A 17,681-nucleotide genomic window follows, 5' to 3' on the forward strand; every position below is an offset into this window, starting at 1 on the left:
AAGCAGGCATTGGGGTGGGCGTGGGTGGCAAGTTAGGTAGCAGTGCAGTGTCGGTTGCGAAAAGTCAGTCGGTCGGCCGGTCGGTGGACGATTTGTTGACTTGACTGAGCTACACGGCACCACAGGTTTCAACTCGACAGACTTCGTTAATACATACTTGAAACCTTGTTCTTGTATTCATTGGCCTTCTCTTCCTGTTCTTGTGCGGATTCTTGGGCATTTCACTCCACAGTGCGGAGCATTCACTCCTCATAGGCGCTTGAAGGGTCACAGAGGTAAAGATTTGCAGTTTGGACCAGTTCATTGATGGACCCTGCATTTCTAACATGCTCACTGAAGCTTTGCTTTCCATGACTACCAAACCGGTCAAAGAATGAGCTGAAGCATGTCCTGCGACTAACCCATAGAAAAGCAAACCCCAAGACCTGAACGCCAGCAATCCAAATTCGTCGACGCGTCTCGAACCCCTTTCGAAGACAACTCTCCATCACCTCATCCCGAGAATCAGCGCCTCCCTGTCCCACCAACGTAACTCAATCCCAACGCCCTCAAGCAGCCACAGCCATTACGCTCCCACTGCCCGGCCAGACCGACGCCAGCTTGATGCGACATCTGTTGCACACTTCCTCGAGCATGCTGGGTCCCGCCGGGGCCGACGCAGACGCCGCCGGGGTCGAAGCACCCTCGCCTTTGAGACTCCCATTACGAAACCGCCGCAGTCCAGCGAATGACAGGCCGTCCCTTGAGCGGCGCCGCAACGACAGCGCGCGGGCAGCCAGCGGCTTCATCGCGGCGCGTTGAAGCAGCGCCAAAGACGGCGCAGACGCCGACACGGGCACGGCCGCTTGTCCTCCTGCTCCTCCAACGTCTTCGTCTTCGTCGTACACGCTGTCGTCGTCGTCGTCGCCATCGTCGTCTTCGCCGTCGGGCAACCGCTCCGCCGCGGCCACGCGCACCTCGTCGTCGAAGTTGGGCGACAGCGCGAATTTTGTCGGGTCGAACGAGGGAAAGTCTGGCACGTAGGGTCTGTACCGGCCGCGTGGTAGGTCCAGCGGCGGCAGGGGCGTCGGACAACGTGACCAGACTGTTTTGGCGGGCGTTTGCATCGAGATAGCCGAGTCGCGGCGCTCGCGGTAAGAGTTGCGGGATAGCTGGAAGCGGCCGGGCGCGTCATGTTTGAAAAGGTTGAGGGATTCCTGAGGCTTCGATTTTGTCGACTTGTTGGAGCCTAAGCGGCTGCGGAGTCGGAGTGAGTAGCGTTTGGGGATGCGCGGAAGAGCGCTGTAGCGCGGTTCTTGTAATGGTGTCGCGATAGAAGCTTCATCGACTTGAAGTGAAGGTATCGTGGGCTTGGGTGTCAGACAGATTGGGTCTAGGAGAGAAGGAAGGCCCAATGGCTTGTTGTCCGGTATGGTGGAGTTGTTTTGAGCGGCAGCAATTGCCTTGGAGACGCTGCTCTTCTCGGAATGATTCAGAGGAAGACTGAACGGGGCTGTTGGCCGTGGGAGTGAGTAATTTGGAGGCTTTGAAGATGATGGTGAAGGCTTCAATTGGATTTCACTATGGGCTACTGGAGTTTCCTCTGGTAATGGCGTTCTGATGGCTTGTTGAAAGAGAGCGTCGATGCTCGCCTCTTGGTTGAAGTTCACAAGAGGAGGTTCTATTGGACTGTCTGGGGCGGAAGGACCCATATCCGGTAGGGGTGTTCTGATAGCTTGCAGAAAGATGGATTCGAAGCTCTCCTCCTCGCGAGACTTCTTGCTGTCACAATTGAAAAGTGGGGTGCCGTCTATGCCATCGAGGATCGAAGTATCGATCCATGGCTGGGGCACACCGACACGTCTGGCAGACATTCCCCTTGGTAGGCTGCTCCGAAGCGACTCGTCTGACGCGGATAGATTCTGTTTTGTCTGACTCCGAAGCGTTTTCTTCTCGATTTCGGACGGAGCTTTCTGGCAGTCGATTATCCTATTATTCATTTGCGTGCATTGGGGATCTTCCAAGAGCTCAGACGCCAGTGAAGTCTTTCGAGAGGGTCGTGCTCTTTTTCTGTTGTCTTTCGGCAGATGACTATTATTTCCAACGGGAGGTATAGGACTTGGATTCATGGATGAAGTGTTTGTGCCGCAACTCGCCGCCGGTTGAGGCCCATCATCTTGGCGGTTGGAGTTTTCGGATGATGGTCGGCTTTGAGGGACCATCGACTCATCCACTTGCGAAAGCTGCCATACAGAGGTTTGGTTCTTGAATGGCCAACCTGCCCAAGCTGACTCAGTAGGTTGGCTTAGAAAACGGTGCATCCGCTTACCAAGGCAAGAGTAGAATTTCACCATGAGCATCACTCTTCGTCCAAAAATCCTGAGCCACTGGTCAGTATCTGATAAGGTAAGGGATCATTCTGCTTGACAGACTGAATGCGACGTCGTCTTCCAGTAGAGGCCGTTTCTCCCGCAACAGATTGCTCAATCAAAGGCTCGAACACAGAAGACTTTTTCCGTCGGGGCTTGCGAGTCGATTCGTCGTATGCAGTGAAGCGTTCCGGGCAGTCTGAGGCGTACTCTTGGTTCGTGTATTTCTTGTAGTCCTTATGATGCTGATTGTCTGGTCGCTTGACCATAGTCCTACGCCGACGTTGGACTAGGAGTGAAGATGGGTTGACGGGAGTAGTGATTTAAATCAGGGGGTCTGAAAAAAGAGATTGGGGGCTAGTTGGACTTGAATCAGACCCTCAAAGACAATGGCCAAGGTAGGGCGTGGTGTGATGACCAAGATCAGTGGTCGAAGTCGTCTCCAGGCTTCGACGCGCGCAAGAGGTGCTGAGATACCACCAAGGCAGCAGCGGAAGGAGTATCCAAAGGGACGGGGAGATGCTTTTCTTTGGCGACGCAGGAGCTTGTCACTGGCGCCGGCTCCGAAAAGGCCAAGAGACACATTGGCGTTCATTCAAGAAGAGAAGTTACATTCCTAGGAACCATCCAACGGGACTGTGACTGCAGGCTCAAGGGCCACTGAAAAGGATCATACTTCCCCCGTTAGGCAAGGCTCCAGGACAAGATCTCGAAGTGACTGTGGGACGAAATTAAGGATCTTTGAACCTCAAGGGTGGTGTCTATTGATAGATATTCGGCTGCACGTTCCCGTGCCAGTTCCTTGAGCGCTTCACTCTAGAAGAGTGATTTGTCGCGCTCCTTTCGAGGTGGCTATTTCTCCGCGGAAGGACCAAGGTATTTCATGTACTCGTCCTCGTTGTCCATCTGATCTACACCATCGATGCCCAGTCTTTTGGAGAACTTGTCCACAAAAACGTGTGCAACATCATTGACGCTTACAGGCACAGCAGTTTCCTTTCGTAAAGAAGTGGCGCAGGTGTCTGGTAGACCACATGCAACAATTCGACGAAACCACTCCAGATTTGTCGTGACGTTGAGGCCAATTCCGTGGCTGGTGATGTTGCGTCTCATGTGAAGACCAACGGCACATATCTTGTGTTTTGGAGACGTCCATACACCGGTATTTTCCGTTGTCATGGCAGCAACGCCGTACTCGGCGCAAGTATCGATTACAGATTTTTCAAGAAGGCAAACATAATCTCGAGGCGAAATCTTGTGTCTTCTCAAGTCGATTATTGGGTACGCCACAAGCTGCCCGGGTCCGTGAAAAGTGGTTTGACCGCCTCTTAAAGCCTCGTGGAAATCAGCCTGCCCATTCATGCGCAGAGAGGCTTGGGTTTCTGGGCTGACGGTGCCAATTTCTCTTCGACCACATGTGTAAACCGGTCTGGACTCCCAGGAAATAATGGTAGGGTTGGGAGCAGTCAGGGAGGGATCAGCTTTGGCGGCTAGATACCTTGATACAGCCTTGTCCTGGATCTCCGACACAGCTTGGTAGGGCCAGAGCCTGTGCGGTTTGACAAGGCGGAGATGTCCCACACGCATGTTGATGTGATGTCGCTCCGGAAGCTTTGAAGGGTGGGATGAGAGGCCGGGCCGAGCATCAAACGCGCAGAATTCTTTGTCTTTCTTTTCAGAAGGTGAGAACAATGGAGTCAATCAGACCCCAAAGAAAAAATGAGGTAGTTTGCAGCTCATGAAAAGTGGTGGATCCTCTGCTCGTGCGGTTGGCCGGAGTGCACTGATGGACGAATGGCACGTGCGCGCGTTCCGTGCCATGGGTTACTTGGTTATCGATAAGAAATTCGAAGTGGGACGCGTCGTCTGGGTCTGGCGTGTCACAACTCTACGTTCCTCGCATCGTCAACACAATCCCGTACTAAGGAAATGGCCCCCGCTCCAAAGCAAGCCAGCAATTCTAGGCCTCAGAAACTGCCTCGACTTCCACCTCGTACGAGCCATTTCATGCTTCTAGAAGCCGCCGTCTGCTAACCTCTCCAAGACACCAAAATCCAAAGGCGCCCGCTTCTCCATCCTCCTATTGCTTCGCCCTTCAGAAATGCTGAGACCGAGAAAGTCGTCTACGTCAATGTCCGGACACCTTTTCTCTCCGCTGTCAAGCGCGTCCAGAAGCTCCTGAGCATCGCAGAAAAACGCGCTACCCAAAGTGCACTCGCCCAGAAGCGTAACAGTCGCGGTGACCCCATCATGTCGACTGCAATCGCCGCTGTAGATAGACAACAAAGGCCAGAGATAGTCACCATCAAGGCAACGGGCAGAAGCATCGAAAAGGCCATAGAGCTGGCCTTGTTCTTCCAGCAAAAGGAAGATTGTCAAGTCAGGCTTGAGACTGGGACATTGGATGCTATAGATGACCTCGTCGAGGATGCGAATACCACCAATCCGGACTCAAAGTCCAACGATGGATTTGACACAGTCGCCGAAGACAATACCAAGGAAGATCAATTGCCCGAGACCAGGATCAGGCACACCAGCGTGTTGCAAGTGCATGTCAGCCTGCGTTGAACCTGGATATCATCCGCCTCGACTCTCATACGCTGTACTGTACGTTGTCGCGAACCTCTCAAGCATATGCTCTTCAACGGTCAGAATTCTGTCTTCATCTGCGCCGTCAAGCCTCTTCCAATTCGCATCAAAACATCCGTCAAAGAAGTAGGGCACACTATAACAATCGGCGTCCCCCAGATTCAAGACACGGTGCAAGTTGCTCTTGAAGTAGCCACAAGTGCTTCTGTAGTGAATTTTGGCGACGTGCTGCAGCAAATCATTTTCGTTGAGCGGCACAAGCACCCACTGCCCGGTCTTCTGTTTTTGAACCTGCAGCCCCGGGAGACCATGGGTCAGGAGTGATAACACCAAAATCCGTGTGCGCGCCAGCAGTAAACTGCTTCTCGGCTGTCGATTTTTGAGGAGGGTAGTGGAGAAGTCTCATCGAAGCAACAATGGGCTCTCCTTTTGGAAGTCATCGCCGCAGCATTGCCGCAAGGTCCAGATGTGCTTGACGAACTCAAAGACGAAGACAAAGGGCTTCGACTGCTCCATAGTAGTCCACCATGGGTTTCTTGAAAACGGCCTCAGGGACCCGTTTCACGGACGGCCATATGTTGGGCGTCATGAAGGAGCGACTAGTTTGCTCTGTGTCGATGGCCATGCCTTTTCCAATGTAGTAACCCTTGACGATTGTGAGCTCCCTCCCGGAAGGGTCCGTGTGAAATGGTTCATTACCTCCTTCATATCTGGCAAGGCGCCGTGCTGCAATGCTTGCGCTCCCATGATATCGTAGCCTCTTTTCGTTCCGGGTCTCTTCAAAGTCTTCTTTTCCTCCAGAGATAAGGCAAACAGGGCCTTGGCACCTTGGAAGAGTGCTTTCACCAAGTCTTCAGAAATCCCACTTTCCCTCGGCTGGAAAAAGTCCGAGGTAGTACACGCTGCGCGGACAGAGTCAATGGCGATTTGCGCCTCCGGAGATGATGGATTTTGCAAAAAGGCTGATGTGTCCACCACGGGAATCTGGAATTCCGGGTTTTGCGTCACTGAAGACATGCCAAGTTACGGAAGACCTCACAGTCGGTCTTGAAGATTCCTTGTCGCTCTGGTTTCCGGGTCTTTTGGCAAAATTTACAAATCGACGTCGTCCGCCAATGCCAGTTCGACTTTATACCCTCAGAGATTTCTGTGCTTGATATGCACAAATTCCTATCACACCTCGACCAGTTGCGATCAGCTAATTTCTTCGGTTCATAATGGAACAGTACGGGCCGCACCGACCAAAGCTCCAGTGAAGAGATGCGGGGATCGCGGGACTCTGCATCTTATTAAGCGGAGCCGGCCGGATAGCTCGCGGCAGACGAAAGCCCTACCTAGAAATGTACCGTGCGTCCAAAACAAGGTGCGGCTCAGTATCCGTATCATAACGCGGGCTGTAGCTTGTTGATGCGCGAGTTCACACACTGTTACGTTGCCCGAGCTGTTGCTCTATGTCACAGCTCCAACATTTTTCTGGCCCCACATGTCCAGGATGGCCCTGATCGGATCCATTTCTAGTAGATGCTCATCGAAAGCTGTTTCTGGGTTGCATGCAAATCATATGGTACCAATCACTTGCTGTCCCGACGCAAGAAGAGTTCTGCGTTACTAAATAAGACGTTTGCGGCTAAAGTGTCCTTCGCCAGCACCCTACTCAAAGATAATCATTCCAAGGGCCTCACTTTTCAATCGACCAAATCTCTCACTGAAGGACCAAGACTCCTGGAAATGGCGGGGTCGTAATTCAATGACAACTCAATGGTATTCAGGGCATGGATGAGAAATTCCCTTGCTTGTCCGGGTCCAAGTCGCAATGCCAAGATGGCCTTTCTAAGAAATGAGCGACTTTCACGAAGTGTTCTGGAATGCTGTTTCAAGAGCTAAGCCTTCCTGATCCGGCGCTTGTGTCAGGCTCCGATCCCGTTGAGGCCAGTTCACACGAGAGACTGGTCGAATCAGGTGTATGAGCTGGCAGGGGCTTGGTCCTGTGTGATCTACAGGAGGCGCTCATCGTTTGGTTCTCATGCGAGAGGCAACACGGATCCAATTCTGGTGTCCAAAAGCGCTCGTCCACGAAGGACGCGTTGGTTGTCTCGAAGCACAATTCCGAAAGACGGACAACACTGGACCTGTGCGAACGGCTCTACGTCTCAAAGCGGGAGCGAAATGGTTGTGTGGCTACGTGGCGGGCTACCACGTATGCTATCGTGTGTTGAATTGGGGCTGGTGGACGTGCTTCGTAGCCCTGAGGGACCCTGATCTACTCCAAGACCCTTCATTGCAAGCCCCTGTGATTGGGTGGCTTGGTGCTGAAGAACGCGGAAAAAGGACCGAATGCGAAAAGGACCGAACTACAACACTCTTTTGAAGCCAACCACCATTCCTACATCGAGAGCCCGCCGTTCCCGTCCCCGTCAGCCAGACGGCCCCCTATGCCGCTGGTCATCTTGTCGTAACATCTTGTGAATGTGCTCAGATTGCTCCTTTGCAAAACGGTATTGGAGTATTGAGGACCAAAATATTCGCTCCTTCCACGCGCCATAATGGCCGTCTCGTTGAGTCAATCACCGTGCCCACAAGGCGTTCCTACGGGTTTCTTTGCGTCCACTCACGACAAAGATCGCTGAGCTTTGGCACTGTGAGTGGAGCGTCTGCGCGCAGAGTCTGCTCCCTAAAAGCCCACCAAAAGGAACGGGCCTCACTCCAGAGCCTTATCCCTTTAAGCTCGGGCTTTAGTGCTGCCACTCCATGGCTCAGTTTAAAAGGCCGGCCTTGCCTGGACGTTGCTGACGGCGGCGGACAATCGAAAGGACAATTCGCGCCGTCTGAACAGGCCCACGACGCGTGAGCTTTCGACCAGCACTATGGCCACTCAAACCATTACAGTCACCTCAACAAACGAGGCTCAGGTGCGCTTTCCACGATCAAGCTGGCCAAAGCCATTACTCACCTTCTTTTCAGCCCCTCAAAGGCGACAAGTCGTCAAGGGACGTTTCAAAATGCCCAACTCTTGGAGAGATCAAGCGGGCTATCCCTCCGCATTGCTTCGAGCCTTCGGTGGCCATCTCCATGAGCTATTTGGCGCGGGACATTGCCCTTGTTGCCATCCTGGCATGGGCCGGCCTGCAGATCCCACGCATTGAAACCTTCTGGGTTCGCGCCACCCTGTGGATTTTCTACGGCTTCACTCAGGGCCTCATTTTCACGGGCATTTGGATTCTTTCTCACGAGTGCGGTCACGGTGCCTTTTCCAAGCACCCTCTGCTCAATGACACGGTTGGATGGTTCGGCCACTCGTTTCTGATGGTGCCCTACTTTTCCTGGAAGTTTTCGCACGCCCGCCACCACCGCTTCACCGGCCACATTGAAAAGGACCTTGTATTCGTGCCCATAACCCAAGAGGACATGGCCTCGAAGCTCAAGATCACCCTGGAGGCCCTAGATGAGCTTGCCGAGGATACCCCCATCGTTAATGCGGCGAAGCTTCTTTTTCACCAGGTGCTTGGCTGGCAAACGTACCTCCTTTTCAACGTCTCTGCCGGAAAGCAGAGTCGTGTGCGCGACAACGACAAGACGGGATGGTTCAACCAGCGCGGCAGCCACTTCGACCCCTGGAGCGTCCTCTTCATCCCGCGCCAGGCCATCTTCATCATTCTGTCAGACCTCGGCTTGGCCATCATGGGCTACATTCTGTACCTGGCCGCGCAAAAGGTCGGATGGCAGATGGTGGGACTGATGTATGGGCAATCTTACTTTTGGGTTCACCACTGGCTCGTCGCCATTACCTATCTGCACCACACCCACCCCAACGTGCCGCACTATGCGGAGGGCACCTGGAATTTCACGCTCGGCAACCTGTGCACCATCGACCGCGACTTTGGCTGGATCGGCACCCACCTCTTCCACGGCATCATCGACACCCACGTCGTGCATCACTTGTTCCCTCGCATCCCCTTCTACTACGCTGACGAGGCAACTGAGGCCATCCGCCCGCTGCTGGGCGAGTTCTACAACGAGGACAAGAAGGCCAACTTCATCGGCAGCCTGTGGCACACCTTCAAGACTTGCCGGTGGGTCAAGGAGGTCGAGAAGGGGGCGACCCAGGGCGTCTACGTCTGGGCTGGCAAGACGATGGAGAAGAAACCGACTTGAGCGTTTTGAGAAAACTGCCGGGAAGTGTCGTTTGTCATAGATATTAGAAATACTAGATTCATTGTCATTACATGATGCGTTCTCATTCTAGTGAAACTTAAATCTAATTCCTGTTGTCGTTGTCTTAGTCCTTCGAAAAGCTCTCTGTCTCAGTCTTTGATTTGTCCACCCCGTGGCCGCGCCGCACTGATTACCACCGTCTCACTTCTCCCGATTGTCTTTTTTTGCATAATGCCTCCTAAACTCGCCTCTTCAATTTTTTTGGATGCTTCTTCCCTTCCCCTCAGCATCCATCACATTGGGCGTGTTCTATCATCTCTTTTGTCGAAACGTCGACAGGAAATTGGTTGACGCTCATTTTGATTTTGCTCGGACTCCCCTAACACTCCTAGCCACCTCCACTACTCCAGAAAACCCAAAGATGTCCAAGGCGAGTCGTGCGGGGCCTGTGGAGGGCAAAAAGCAAAAGATAATGACAACGATGGGACTCGAACCCATGCGGATTGCTCCAGTAGAATGCTGGCTGCTGTTGCACAGCAGCTAAGTCGCTGACTTGAGTCTACCGCCATAACCACTCGGCCACGTTGCCCGGTGACAATTTACAAAGGGAATTGATGTTTATGAACTGCACATGTTGGCCATGACTCAGCTTGCAAGTAGCCTTCGATGCTCCGATTTGGTCGGGATTAGATCACTCCAGGCCGTCTCACGTTTTGAGGACGGAGACTGAAGCAACTTTGAGAGGAGATGGGAGAAATTCTGTAACAAGAGGCTTGGGAGTGGAAGTTGACAAGTCCCCGGAAGGACTTGGCAGCGGGTGATCGGCTAAACCCTGCATGGTCGGTTAAGCGAGGTTCCGACCAAAAGCACACGCCCAACCATGCGCTTTCTCCACCAAACCACCACTGCGACCATTGACGAGTCTTGATCCAGATACTCCACAAGACCATCCTTCTTTTGAAACTTTTACAACATGGGCCGTCTGCACAGCAAGGGAAAGGTGCGCGCCTTGCCCGGCCAGCATGGCTCAAACTGCCACCATGTGTGAACGTCGCCAGCTAACAAACCCAGGGTATTTCGTCGAGCGCGATCCCCTACAGCCGCCGTCCCGCCTCATGGCTCAAGACCACGCCGGACCAAGTCGTTGGGCAGATCTGCAAACTTGCCCGCAAAGGCGCGACGCCTTCGCAGATTGGCGTCGTTCTTCGCGACTGTACTACCTCTTCCGTATAAGCGCACAAACGACGGCCGGAAACTGATGGATATTCACAGCGCATGGAATCGCGCAGGTAAAGGTTGTGACTGGTGTGTAGAACATTCGTAATGTGGTTGCGGTGGTGCGATTGCTGACTCTCCGCAGGTAACAAGATTCTTCGGATTCTTAAGAGCCACGGTACGCCTCTTATGAATGACATGGTCCCTGTTTGAATTGCGCTGCGATCTTGCATGCGATTGCCAATCACAAACAAACCTACTATGCTTCTGATCGGTTTCGGCTGACAGAATGATTTTGGTCTCACGCAGGCCTGGCTCCTGAGATCCCCGAAGAGTGCGTCCTTGGATTGACAGTCTGCCATTGATGATTGCTGACCGTGCACAGTCTCTACATGCTCATCAAGAAGGCTGTCCAGGTTCGGAAGCACCTTGAGCGCAACGTAAATGCCGATCCTCACTCTCAACAGCTGAACTCCGATGGCTGACAAATCTGCGCAGCGCAAGGACAAGGACTCCAAATTCCGCCTGATTCTGGTTGAATCCCGTATCCACCGTCTTTCCCGATACTACAAGAAGGTCGGCGTTCTTCCGCCGAACTGGAGGTACGAGAGCGCCACTGCAAGCACCCTTGTGTCGTAAGCCATGACGCTTATCACATTCGAGTATGGCTTGACACATAGGGGAGTGAGATGGGTCTGGATGCAGGGGAAAAGCGAACGAAGATCAATCGCCCAGGTTCTGCGGCGCGACGGTCACTCAAAGAGTCAAGAGACCATCTCGTCCGATTGCGTGCACATGCGCAAGCCGCCAGAAAAGAGGCTGTCCCGCATTATCCGGGAAATGAGTGGACAAGGTTGGATTCGGGATTAAAAGATCCTCTCGCTTTAAGACGTAGCTACTGCAGAATTATACACCGGACGATGCTCATGGCTCGTAAATTTCTGGCTGCATCATTTTCCCATCTCCTGGCTCAATGTTTTGAGAGATCATTTGGAACCCAGATATTGCCGTCGATCCAAGCGGTCCAAATAATTCTGTCGACAATTCGCATATAGCCTGAAGCTACATGAAAACAGACAGGACCCCTTGGCCACTTCCCAGAGCCACTACTCTCGATCGAATTTCCAAGGGACTGCCCTCGTACACGACAAAGTCATTCCTTGGGTTCTGCACTTTTTCAGATGCCTCGTCCAAGCCAAGAATCTTGTGACATTCGTGCTGATCAGGTCCAACGCGTCTTGCTCACTCAGCTTGCCCTCGCCATTGGCGTAGGCAATGCCAGCCATCAGTCCCAGGTCTCTTGCTTCCCAATCCTCCACGGTCCCAATAGCGGTGAGGACACCGGCGTCGACGAGGGCATCGATGGCCGTGCCATTGGTAAGCGGTGCACCAGTGAGGGACCGTCTCTGATCCCAGGACTGAGAGTATTCAAGGAGAGGGGCAAGGATGACGCCAACGTCGGCCGCAGCAAGTTCCTTTGCGACGAGGTGTGATTCAGCGCCTCCAATGATCGCCAAGCGGATTTTGCTATTCCCTGCTTGCTCGACCACAGCTTTCATGCGGAGAATAGACGCCGTGGTGTCAGCACTGTCGACTGTTGTGACCAAAGGCATCTGCGCCGTCACGACTTGGTGGAAGCAGGACTGTGCGGAAAATTTGGTGGTAAGTGTTTCATTGAAATCAATAGCCCCAAGGAGATTGTCTCGCAAAGCGCCCACGGCGCTGGATATCGAAAGCGTTGTGTCGTCTTTGGCTCTGAGGCCAAGGTTGTAGTGCACAGCGACTTCATCTGCCCACACGGCGCCGTCCTCGAGAGGATGCGAGGCATGGGTGAGGAACCCGGCGCTCACGCCGTAGGAGCCGCCTCCGGAGAATATGGGGGCAGTGACAACTTTCGTGACTCCGTGTCCATACGCCGCCGCTAGCTGCTTATTGTCGAAGAGCAAATCCGTCTACTGCTCTACTGAAGACGCCTTTGCCATTGCTGCTGTCTGTCGTATCGCCTTCTGCGTCAATCTCGTTGAGACCGAGCGACGATCCGAGGAGCGTGAAGGGAGGGGACAAGTGTCCATTTTTCAGATCAATCATTTCCGCCGCATTGACACTGGATAGCTCGGACTGACACTTTCCAACGCGGATGATCGTGCCATTCACCACAAAAAGATTGTGAGGCAATCCACCGTCGACGTCCAGGGCATCGCCAAAGTCTGGCAACAAAATCCTTGATATCCCGGTGAAAACGACGGAGCCGGTTTCGAGAGACTGGTCCTTTGCTGAGGGAGATGTGAGGGAGATGGCCAATTTGTGTCGATTGGCACAGTCTTTGGCTTCTTCAGAATGTAAGGATTTTTGAACTGAGCTGTCCCATCAATCCAGACCTGGACAGGCGCGGCACCGACGCTCGTGGGATCACTGTCCCAAAGTACAATGTCTGCATCGAAGCCAGGTTTGACTTTTCCAATGCGTTTTCCCAGGCCTAAAAATTCCGCTGGCGCAGAGGTGACGCCTGCCAAAGCTGCATGATACGGAAGTCCTTAGCGATATGCTTTGGCAGCTTCAAAAACGACGTGCTGGGCGTTGAGAACCGGGTTGTCACTGACATAGACGGGCGTGATTCCGTTCTCATAGAGAATCTTTCCGGCCTGCTCACAGCCGCGATAAGCTTCAGCTTTGTACAGAATGTTATCGGCAAAAAGAGCAGCAGCTGGAGGTCGCCCGCCCCGGGCTCTTTTGAGAATCTAAAAGATTAGTACTTTTGCTTGAAGACTCAAAGCAGCAGACTCACTTCGGGATCGATGTACGTTTCATGAGCATGGTGGGATGCCTGGATTGAGAATTCAAATTCATTGGTGTGGTCAACGAAGGCCTCCAGGTCGGGAATGGTGTAGCAGTGGGTGTTGACAAGGACCTGGCCTCTAAGAACAGCAGCGAGTGCCTCCCACTGCAGTTCTTGTGGCAGATAACTTTCCATAAGTTCAGGCCCGCGAAATGACGCAGCATCACACCACTCATCTTGGGTCTTGACAAGGGCGCTTGCCTTTTCGAATGCATGCCTGAATTCCCAGGACTCCCATAAACTGCTGTACGGGCCACGCTCCCCGGCTTTTCCGTACACTCTTTTCGCGTTTTCTCGACAGGCCATCTTCATATACCGCCAAGTCCGCTCAGGTTCAGCAAGCGTGTCTGTTGCACTGATTTCAAACCGGCCATCAGGCTTTCCTACGGCGTGCTTGACGACAAAAGCTTCGCCGCCTATGTTCTTGCCAGAGCCAGGAAGTACCAAGGATGTAGTGACTCCACCAAACTTGATGACCTGGGTTTGATGGTCCAGGGGATCCAAGCCGTCAATGGACCGCACAAAGGGCGTGATGTCAGCGGATAGCTCATTGGTGTCTTCATTGCCCACTAGTCGTGGGAGGGGATCCACGCCAGCATGTCAGTGATTCCGTTCGTGGGCTGGAATCCATTGGCATCGTAGACTTGGTAGTCGGAGGGCAGCTCGGATTCAAATATCGTGGCGCCAGCTTTTTTGATAAGGCCACTTTCCAAGAACACCTCGGCTTGAGTCCAGACGTATCCGAGACCCTCATGGGCTTCCTTGGCAGTAGTTCCAGGAATTGGCTCTCCAGTCCATACTGTCGCGTTCTTGATGAGAGTGTGCTTGTTACCATTAACATGGCGGGCGTTGCGGTGCCGGACTCCGCTTGGGTCACTGGGCTTGCGGCGCAGATTGGGACATTTGACAAAGTCGCTTCGGAGACGACTAGCAGAAAGAGGTGCTCGATGATTCCGTTTGACTTGCAGGTTGCCATTAAGCTGGCACCATTGAGCATATGCTAGGAAGGCAAGACAGGCAACAGCAACGAGCTTCAAGCAGCGAGACTTGTGTAAGAGCGGTGGCGGAGGCCGTCTACCACGGTGTTTCCCGTCCATTGGCGATGACTTGAGGTCAGTGGGTAGCAAAGGTGGTGTGGTGTTGGAGTTGTGTTGTTTTGCGGTCGACTGCAGGGCAGCTGCACCTACTAATAAGGTCTCTTGAAGGCACAAATAACGTCAGCAAGATGCTAAAGCACGCAGCCAAATCCGAACATCAAGCGCAGGGCTTTCTTTTCTCTCCTCTGCGCGTTGTCCTTTACTTCTCACTGCAAAAGTCCGCATCTCTGACGACTCTTTACTTTTCCATGTCTTGTCATCCTTCCGCAGGTTGTGGCACTCAGCTGAGCGAGAGCAGGCAGGGGTGGGGTAAGAAAAGACCGCAACTAACTCACCACCACCAAAAGTGAGCAGCTCCCTCGCATCACCGGTCAGCCTCTCCATATATTTCAGACTCAGCCAAGCTTCTCTGTCATCAGATCCTTCTTCTTAGCAATTGTCATTCTTGGCGAGGCGGTAGCCTGAGGGGACCAGCCAGCAACTAGGTCTGATGACAAACGCGTAGGCGCTTTGGCGAGGATGAAAGTGCTTTGGTAAGGCGAGAATTGCAACAGGGAGATTTTTGCCGTCAAAATATCGCGACTGCTTCCTCTCTTCCCGTCAGCTGTCTTCGATGCATCTGCTGAAGGCTCAGTTGTGTGCTTCGTACCGGTTTGAAAAGCTGGCTGAATCAAGGCAATTCCATAAAGATGGTGCGTGGCGTTCGCCGGTGCCACTCAAACAGTGGGCTCCTAGGTTCCACGTCGTCCAAGTGTTCGCAGTGCTACGAGTATTCTGACTACTTAAGCTTACTCCAACGTCAATGGGAAGAAGTCTTGGTCATCACTCCGCGCAAAATCTTGCCAGACTGGAAAATCAACAACCACCTTTCCACCCATGGCTGCCGAGATTTCAGCCACTCTATCACTGTCGTCGGCTGCAGCAGTGTTGGGGTTTCGACTTATTTGGCGACCTTCAGGTTATCATTGGACAACCATGGCTGGCGCATCCTGGGCTTTTGGAGCTCGCTGACGCTGTTGTCTTTTCTAGCCTTGTCACAAAGCTACGGTCTCTCACTTGCTGCAGTGCAGACTCCCTTCATCGCTGCGCTGTTTCTCTCGGGCTTTTTTGGCAGCACAGCCATATACCGCCTGGTCTTCTCTCCGATTCGGAATTTTTCAGGTCCAACATTGGCTTCTCTCTCCAGTTTCTACCGCGTCTACCTAGCAAGTAAGAGTGGCATCCAACTTTGCAAGGAGATTGATGCCCTGCACCAAAGCTACGGTGACTGCGTTAGAGTTTCTCCGCGTGAAGTATCGATACTCAATCCAAATGCGATCCCCGTGCTTTATGGGCCAAGATCACAATGTCTGAAAGGACCCTGGTACGACCATTATGCTGTTCCAGCCGAGGAAGATAAACAAGTATTCCTACTTCGGGATCGTGCCATGCACTCTTGGAGGAGGAGGATTTTTGATGGAGGTTTTAGCAGCAAAGGTAAATCTACAGCAACATTTATTCCCTGATTGTCTCCTCTGGAAAACAAAAGACTGAATTTCAACATGTTGTAGCCGTTTCCGACTACGAGGCCCGCGTTCAAGAAGCTGTAAATCTCTTACTCCGACAGTTGGAGGCACGCGCCGAAAAGCCACTTAATCTCCAGGACTGGATCAGCTTCTTCGCTTTCGACGTAATGGGCCGCGTTGCTTACAATCAGGACTTTGGGATGCTCCAAAAGGGAGAAGGCATCGTCACTGGTGATGAGCAAAGCACTTCAATACAAGCCATGCACGAGACTACTAGGTTGTTCGGAATTTTAGGAGCAGTGCCCTGGGTGATCAGAATGATCACAGCAACGAACTTGGCAAACGATATGACCGCGTTTTACAAATGGTGCCACAACACTATGAGGAATAAGCAAGAGGCATGGCTCCTCCTCGTCCTTGAATAGAACCTGACTGACTCTCAAATCTCAGACATTCGACCCTACGACCACAGCCCCAGCTGATATAGCCAGCCACCTTCTCGTCGCCGCCCAGAATCCACGGGACGCCCACAGGCTACAGACTCAACTTTCTCTCCAGAACGACTCTCTTCTCATAATTCTTGCTGGGTCCGATACCACGGCTTCCGCCATCGCCAACGCTCTGTTCTACCTCGTCCGCGATCCCGCTTGCTATTTCAAGCTCCGTGCTGCGCTCGACGCGCTGCCCGACTGCTCTTCTCGCACGCTCGCATCTTGCCGCTACCTTGACTTTGTGATCAATGAGACGCTCCGTCTCAAGCCGCCTATCCCTGGTGGTCTGGGCCGTGAGACGCCGCCCCAGGGCATTTCAGTACCTGAATTTCCAACGCTGACCTCTGCCTCTTCCGGATCAGACTCAGTAAATTTCAAGAGCGGGACCTCAAAGGAAACATTTATCCCAGGCGGTATCATTGTTTCCGTTCCTGCATGGTCACTGCATCGTGACGGTCGCCTCTGGGGTCCGGATGCGAACGAGTTCCGTCCTGACCGGTGGGAGAACGTCGATACAACAGTTGAGACCGCTCCGTTTATCCCCTTCACCCGCGGCACATATGCATGTCCGGGAAAGGCGTTGGGTTATATGGAGATGCGAGCAGTCGTGGCGGGCATGGTGAAAGGGTTTGACCTAGAGCTAGCAGAAGGGCAGTCTGCGGCGGCATTTGATGAGGGATGCTTAGACACATTCACTCTCACAAATTTACCATTATGGGTTGTGATTAGGAGGCGGGAGGATAGATAGAACATCTTTTTTCTACACGTATTTAACTAACTTAATTTTAAGTATTATTAAAATATTTATTCTACTAAAGTATTAGGTCTAACCTAGTCTATTCTTAATAGTATAAGCTAAAATTACCTCTCTTAACGGAAAATCTTTATACCTAGATTCCTCTATAAACTCTTACCCGATTTTAAATCTTTTTATAGCATTTATTTATTTATTTTATTTATTTACTTATTTTAACGTCCCTCTTAAGTCTAAGACTATAAGAGATGAGGATAGCTATCCTAATAGTACATGATTAGCTAATATATAATACCGTCTAGTAGGTTTAGACTATATTAGACTAGTTTATATACATATAGCATTTCTCTCTAAGGGTGTTTTTAATGGTTATGATTAGACATTTCGGGCTAAGCCCTTATAGTGAAATTACTAAATTAGTAATATAGGTAGGAATAAGCAAATACTAAACGAGTGTGAGATAATAAAGGAAATGGGTGTGTTTTATAGGCAGGGGAGTTAAATATATAAAGATATATATATATACACACATATATACATATATCCCTATAACTCCTTAACCCTACTACGTAGTGGGTTCTTTCTCTATATGCCACTATTTAGTAGCTATTTAAGTATTTTACATAAAGGCTAGAGTAGCCTTTATAGTTTTTAAATTTTTAGAGAGGTTTTTCATGCTTAATAAGGGGATATC

At 52.0% G+C, this 17,681-nt stretch overlaps 8 protein-coding genes and 1 non-coding gene across 9 annotated transcripts; 4 read left to right on the top strand and 5 right to left on the bottom strand.

Moving 5' to 3' along the window:
- Nucleotides 1–450: 450 nt before the first annotated feature.
- Nucleotides 451–2,908, bottom strand: IWZ02DRAFT_80281 (uncharacterized protein). The gene is made up of 3 exons (XM_066771243.1): nt 2,412–2,908; nt 2,309–2,358; nt 451–2,257 (listed from the first exon to the last, which is right to left on the bottom strand). Exons 1-3 carry the CDS (start codon nt 2,615–2,617, stop codon nt 549–551), a joined length of 1,965 nt encoding a protein of 654 aa, XP_066619340.1. The 5' UTR covers nt 2,618–2,908; the 3' UTR covers nt 451–548.
- On the bottom strand, nt 2,909–4,149 carry IWZ02DRAFT_80280 (octanoyltransferase). The gene has a single exon (XM_066771242.1). The coding sequence runs from the start codon at nt 3,933–3,935 to the stop codon at nt 3,201–3,203; it is 735 nt and encodes a 244-aa protein (XP_066619341.1). The 5' UTR covers nt 3,936–4,149; the 3' UTR covers nt 2,909–3,200.
- Nucleotides 4,150–4,233: 84 nt separating this feature from the next.
- IWZ02DRAFT_80429 (Rpp20 subunit of nuclear RNase MRP and P-domain-containing protein) lies at nt 4,234–5,046 on the top strand. The gene is made up of 2 exons (XM_066771245.1): nt 4,234–4,341; nt 4,393–5,046. The coding sequence occupies exons 1-2, from the start codon at nt 4,278–4,280 to the stop codon at nt 4,914–4,916; spliced, it is 588 nt and encodes a 195-aa protein (XP_066619342.1). The 5' UTR covers nt 4,234–4,277; the 3' UTR covers nt 4,917–5,046.
- IWZ02DRAFT_477204 (uncharacterized protein) lies at nt 4,926–6,360 on the bottom strand (the record flags this gene model as incomplete). Its single annotated transcript, XM_066769047.1, has 5 exons — nt 6,272–6,360; nt 5,637–6,216; nt 5,427–5,583; nt 5,266–5,363; nt 4,926–5,228 (listed from the first exon to the last, which is right to left on the bottom strand). Exons 2-5 carry the CDS (start codon nt 5,952–5,954, stop codon nt 4,926–4,928), a joined length of 876 nt encoding a protein of 291 aa, XP_066619343.1. The 5' UTR covers nt 5,955–6,216; nt 6,272–6,360.
- Nucleotides 6,361–7,640: 1,280 nt separating this feature from the next.
- On the top strand, nt 7,641–9,161 carry IWZ02DRAFT_80455 (fatty acid desaturase-domain-containing protein). Its single transcript, XM_066771246.1, has 2 exons — nt 7,641–7,846; nt 7,899–9,161. Exons 1-2 carry the CDS (start codon nt 7,802–7,804, stop codon nt 9,087–9,089), a joined length of 1,236 nt encoding a protein of 411 aa, XP_066619344.1. The 5' UTR covers nt 7,641–7,801; the 3' UTR covers nt 9,090–9,161.
- A 401-nt stretch (nt 9,162–9,562) lies between these two features.
- IWZ02DRAFT_t107 lies at nt 9,563–9,678 on the bottom strand. The gene has a single exon. It is a non-coding gene; the product is annotated as a tRNA-Leu (tRNA).
- A 256-nt stretch (nt 9,679–9,934) lies between these two features.
- IWZ02DRAFT_461157 (40S ribosomal protein uS15) lies at nt 9,935–11,255 on the top strand. Its single transcript, XM_066768198.1, has 7 exons — nt 9,935–10,089; nt 10,161–10,302; nt 10,362–10,394; nt 10,450–10,482; nt 10,614–10,638; nt 10,690–10,744; nt 10,803–11,255. The coding sequence occupies exons 1-7, from the start codon at nt 10,063–10,065 to the stop codon at nt 10,941–10,943; spliced, it is 456 nt and encodes a 151-aa protein (XP_066619345.1). The 5' UTR covers nt 9,935–10,062; the 3' UTR covers nt 10,944–11,255.
- A 111-nt stretch (nt 11,256–11,366) lies between these two features.
- On the bottom strand, nt 11,367–14,237 carry IWZ02DRAFT_471695 (uncharacterized protein; the record flags this gene model as incomplete). Its single annotated transcript, XM_066768894.1, has 7 exons — nt 11,367–11,489; nt 11,516–12,229; nt 12,261–12,572; nt 12,623–12,837; nt 12,901–13,042; nt 13,090–13,686; nt 13,785–14,237. 7 exons carry the CDS (start codon nt 14,235–14,237, stop codon nt 11,367–11,369), a joined length of 2,556 nt encoding a protein of 851 aa, XP_066619346.1.
- A 537-nt stretch (nt 14,238–14,774) lies between these two features.
- IWZ02DRAFT_80567 (cytochrome P450) lies at nt 14,775–17,053 on the top strand. Its single transcript, XM_066771247.1, has 3 exons — nt 14,775–15,713; nt 15,788–16,140; nt 16,193–17,053. The coding sequence occupies exons 1-3, from the start codon at nt 14,927–14,929 to the stop codon at nt 16,979–16,981; spliced, it is 1,929 nt and encodes a 642-aa protein (XP_066619347.1). The 5' UTR covers nt 14,775–14,926; the 3' UTR covers nt 16,982–17,053.
- The last annotated feature ends 628 nt before the right edge of the window (nt 17,054–17,681 follow it).

The sequence above is a fragment of the Phyllosticta citriasiana genome, assembly GCF_038021145.1.
Source record: "Phyllosticta citriasiana strain CBS 120426 chromosome Unknown IWZ02scaffold_14, whole genome shotgun sequence".
In the NCBI taxonomy this organism is placed as follows: Eukaryota; Fungi; Ascomycota; class Dothideomycetes; order Botryosphaeriales; family Phyllostictaceae; genus Phyllosticta; species Phyllosticta citriasiana.

Coding starts and splice junctions, on each gene's coding strand:
- IWZ02DRAFT_80281 (XM_066771243.1), bottom strand. CDS start 2,617: ATGGTCAAGCGACCAGACAATCAGCATCATAAGGACTACAAGAAATAC. Junction 2,359..2,411: donor GGAAGACGACGTCGCATTCA/GTCTGTCAAGCA, acceptor CCAGTGGCTCAG/GATTTTTGGACGAAGAGTGA. Junction 2,258..2,308: donor GAAATTCTACTCTTGCCTTG/GTAAGCGGATGC, acceptor CAGCTTGGGCAG/GTTGGCCATTCAAGAACCAA.
- IWZ02DRAFT_80280 (XM_066771242.1), bottom strand. CDS start 3,935: ATGCGTGTGGGACATCTCCGCCTTGTCAAACCGCACAGGCTCTGGCCC.
- IWZ02DRAFT_80567 (XM_066771247.1), top strand. CDS start 14,927: ATGGTGCGTGGCGTTCGCCGGTGCCACTCAAACAGTGGGCTCCTAGGT. Junction 15,714..15,787: donor TGGAGGTTTTAGCAGCAAAG/GTAAATCTACAG, acceptor AACATGTTGTAG/CCGTTTCCGACTACGAGGCC. Junction 16,141..16,192: donor CTATGAGGAATAAGCAAGAG/GCATGGCTCCTC, acceptor CTCAAATCTCAG/ACATTCGACCCTACGACCAC.
- IWZ02DRAFT_461157 (XM_066768198.1), top strand. CDS start 10,063: ATGGGCCGTCTGCACAGCAAGGGAAAG. Junction 10,090..10,160: donor GTCTGCACAGCAAGGGAAAG/GTGCGCGCCTTG, acceptor TAACAAACCCAG/GGTATTTCGTCGAGCGCGAT. Junction 10,483..10,613: donor TCGGATTCTTAAGAGCCACG/GTACGCCTCTTA, acceptor GGTCTCACGCAG/GCCTGGCTCCTGAGATCCCC.
- IWZ02DRAFT_80429 (XM_066771245.1), top strand. CDS start 4,278: ATGGCCCCCGCTCCAAAGCAAGCCAGCAATTCTAGGCCTCAGAAACTG. Junction 4,342..4,392: donor ACTGCCTCGACTTCCACCTC/GTACGAGCCATT, acceptor AACCTCTCCAAG/ACACCAAAATCCAAAGGCGC.
- IWZ02DRAFT_80455 (XM_066771246.1), top strand. CDS start 7,802: ATGGCCACTCAAACCATTACAGTCACCTCAACAAACGAGGCTCAG. Junction 7,847..7,898: donor CCTCAACAAACGAGGCTCAG/GTGCGCTTTCCA, acceptor CCTTCTTTTCAG/CCCCTCAAAGGCGACAAGTC.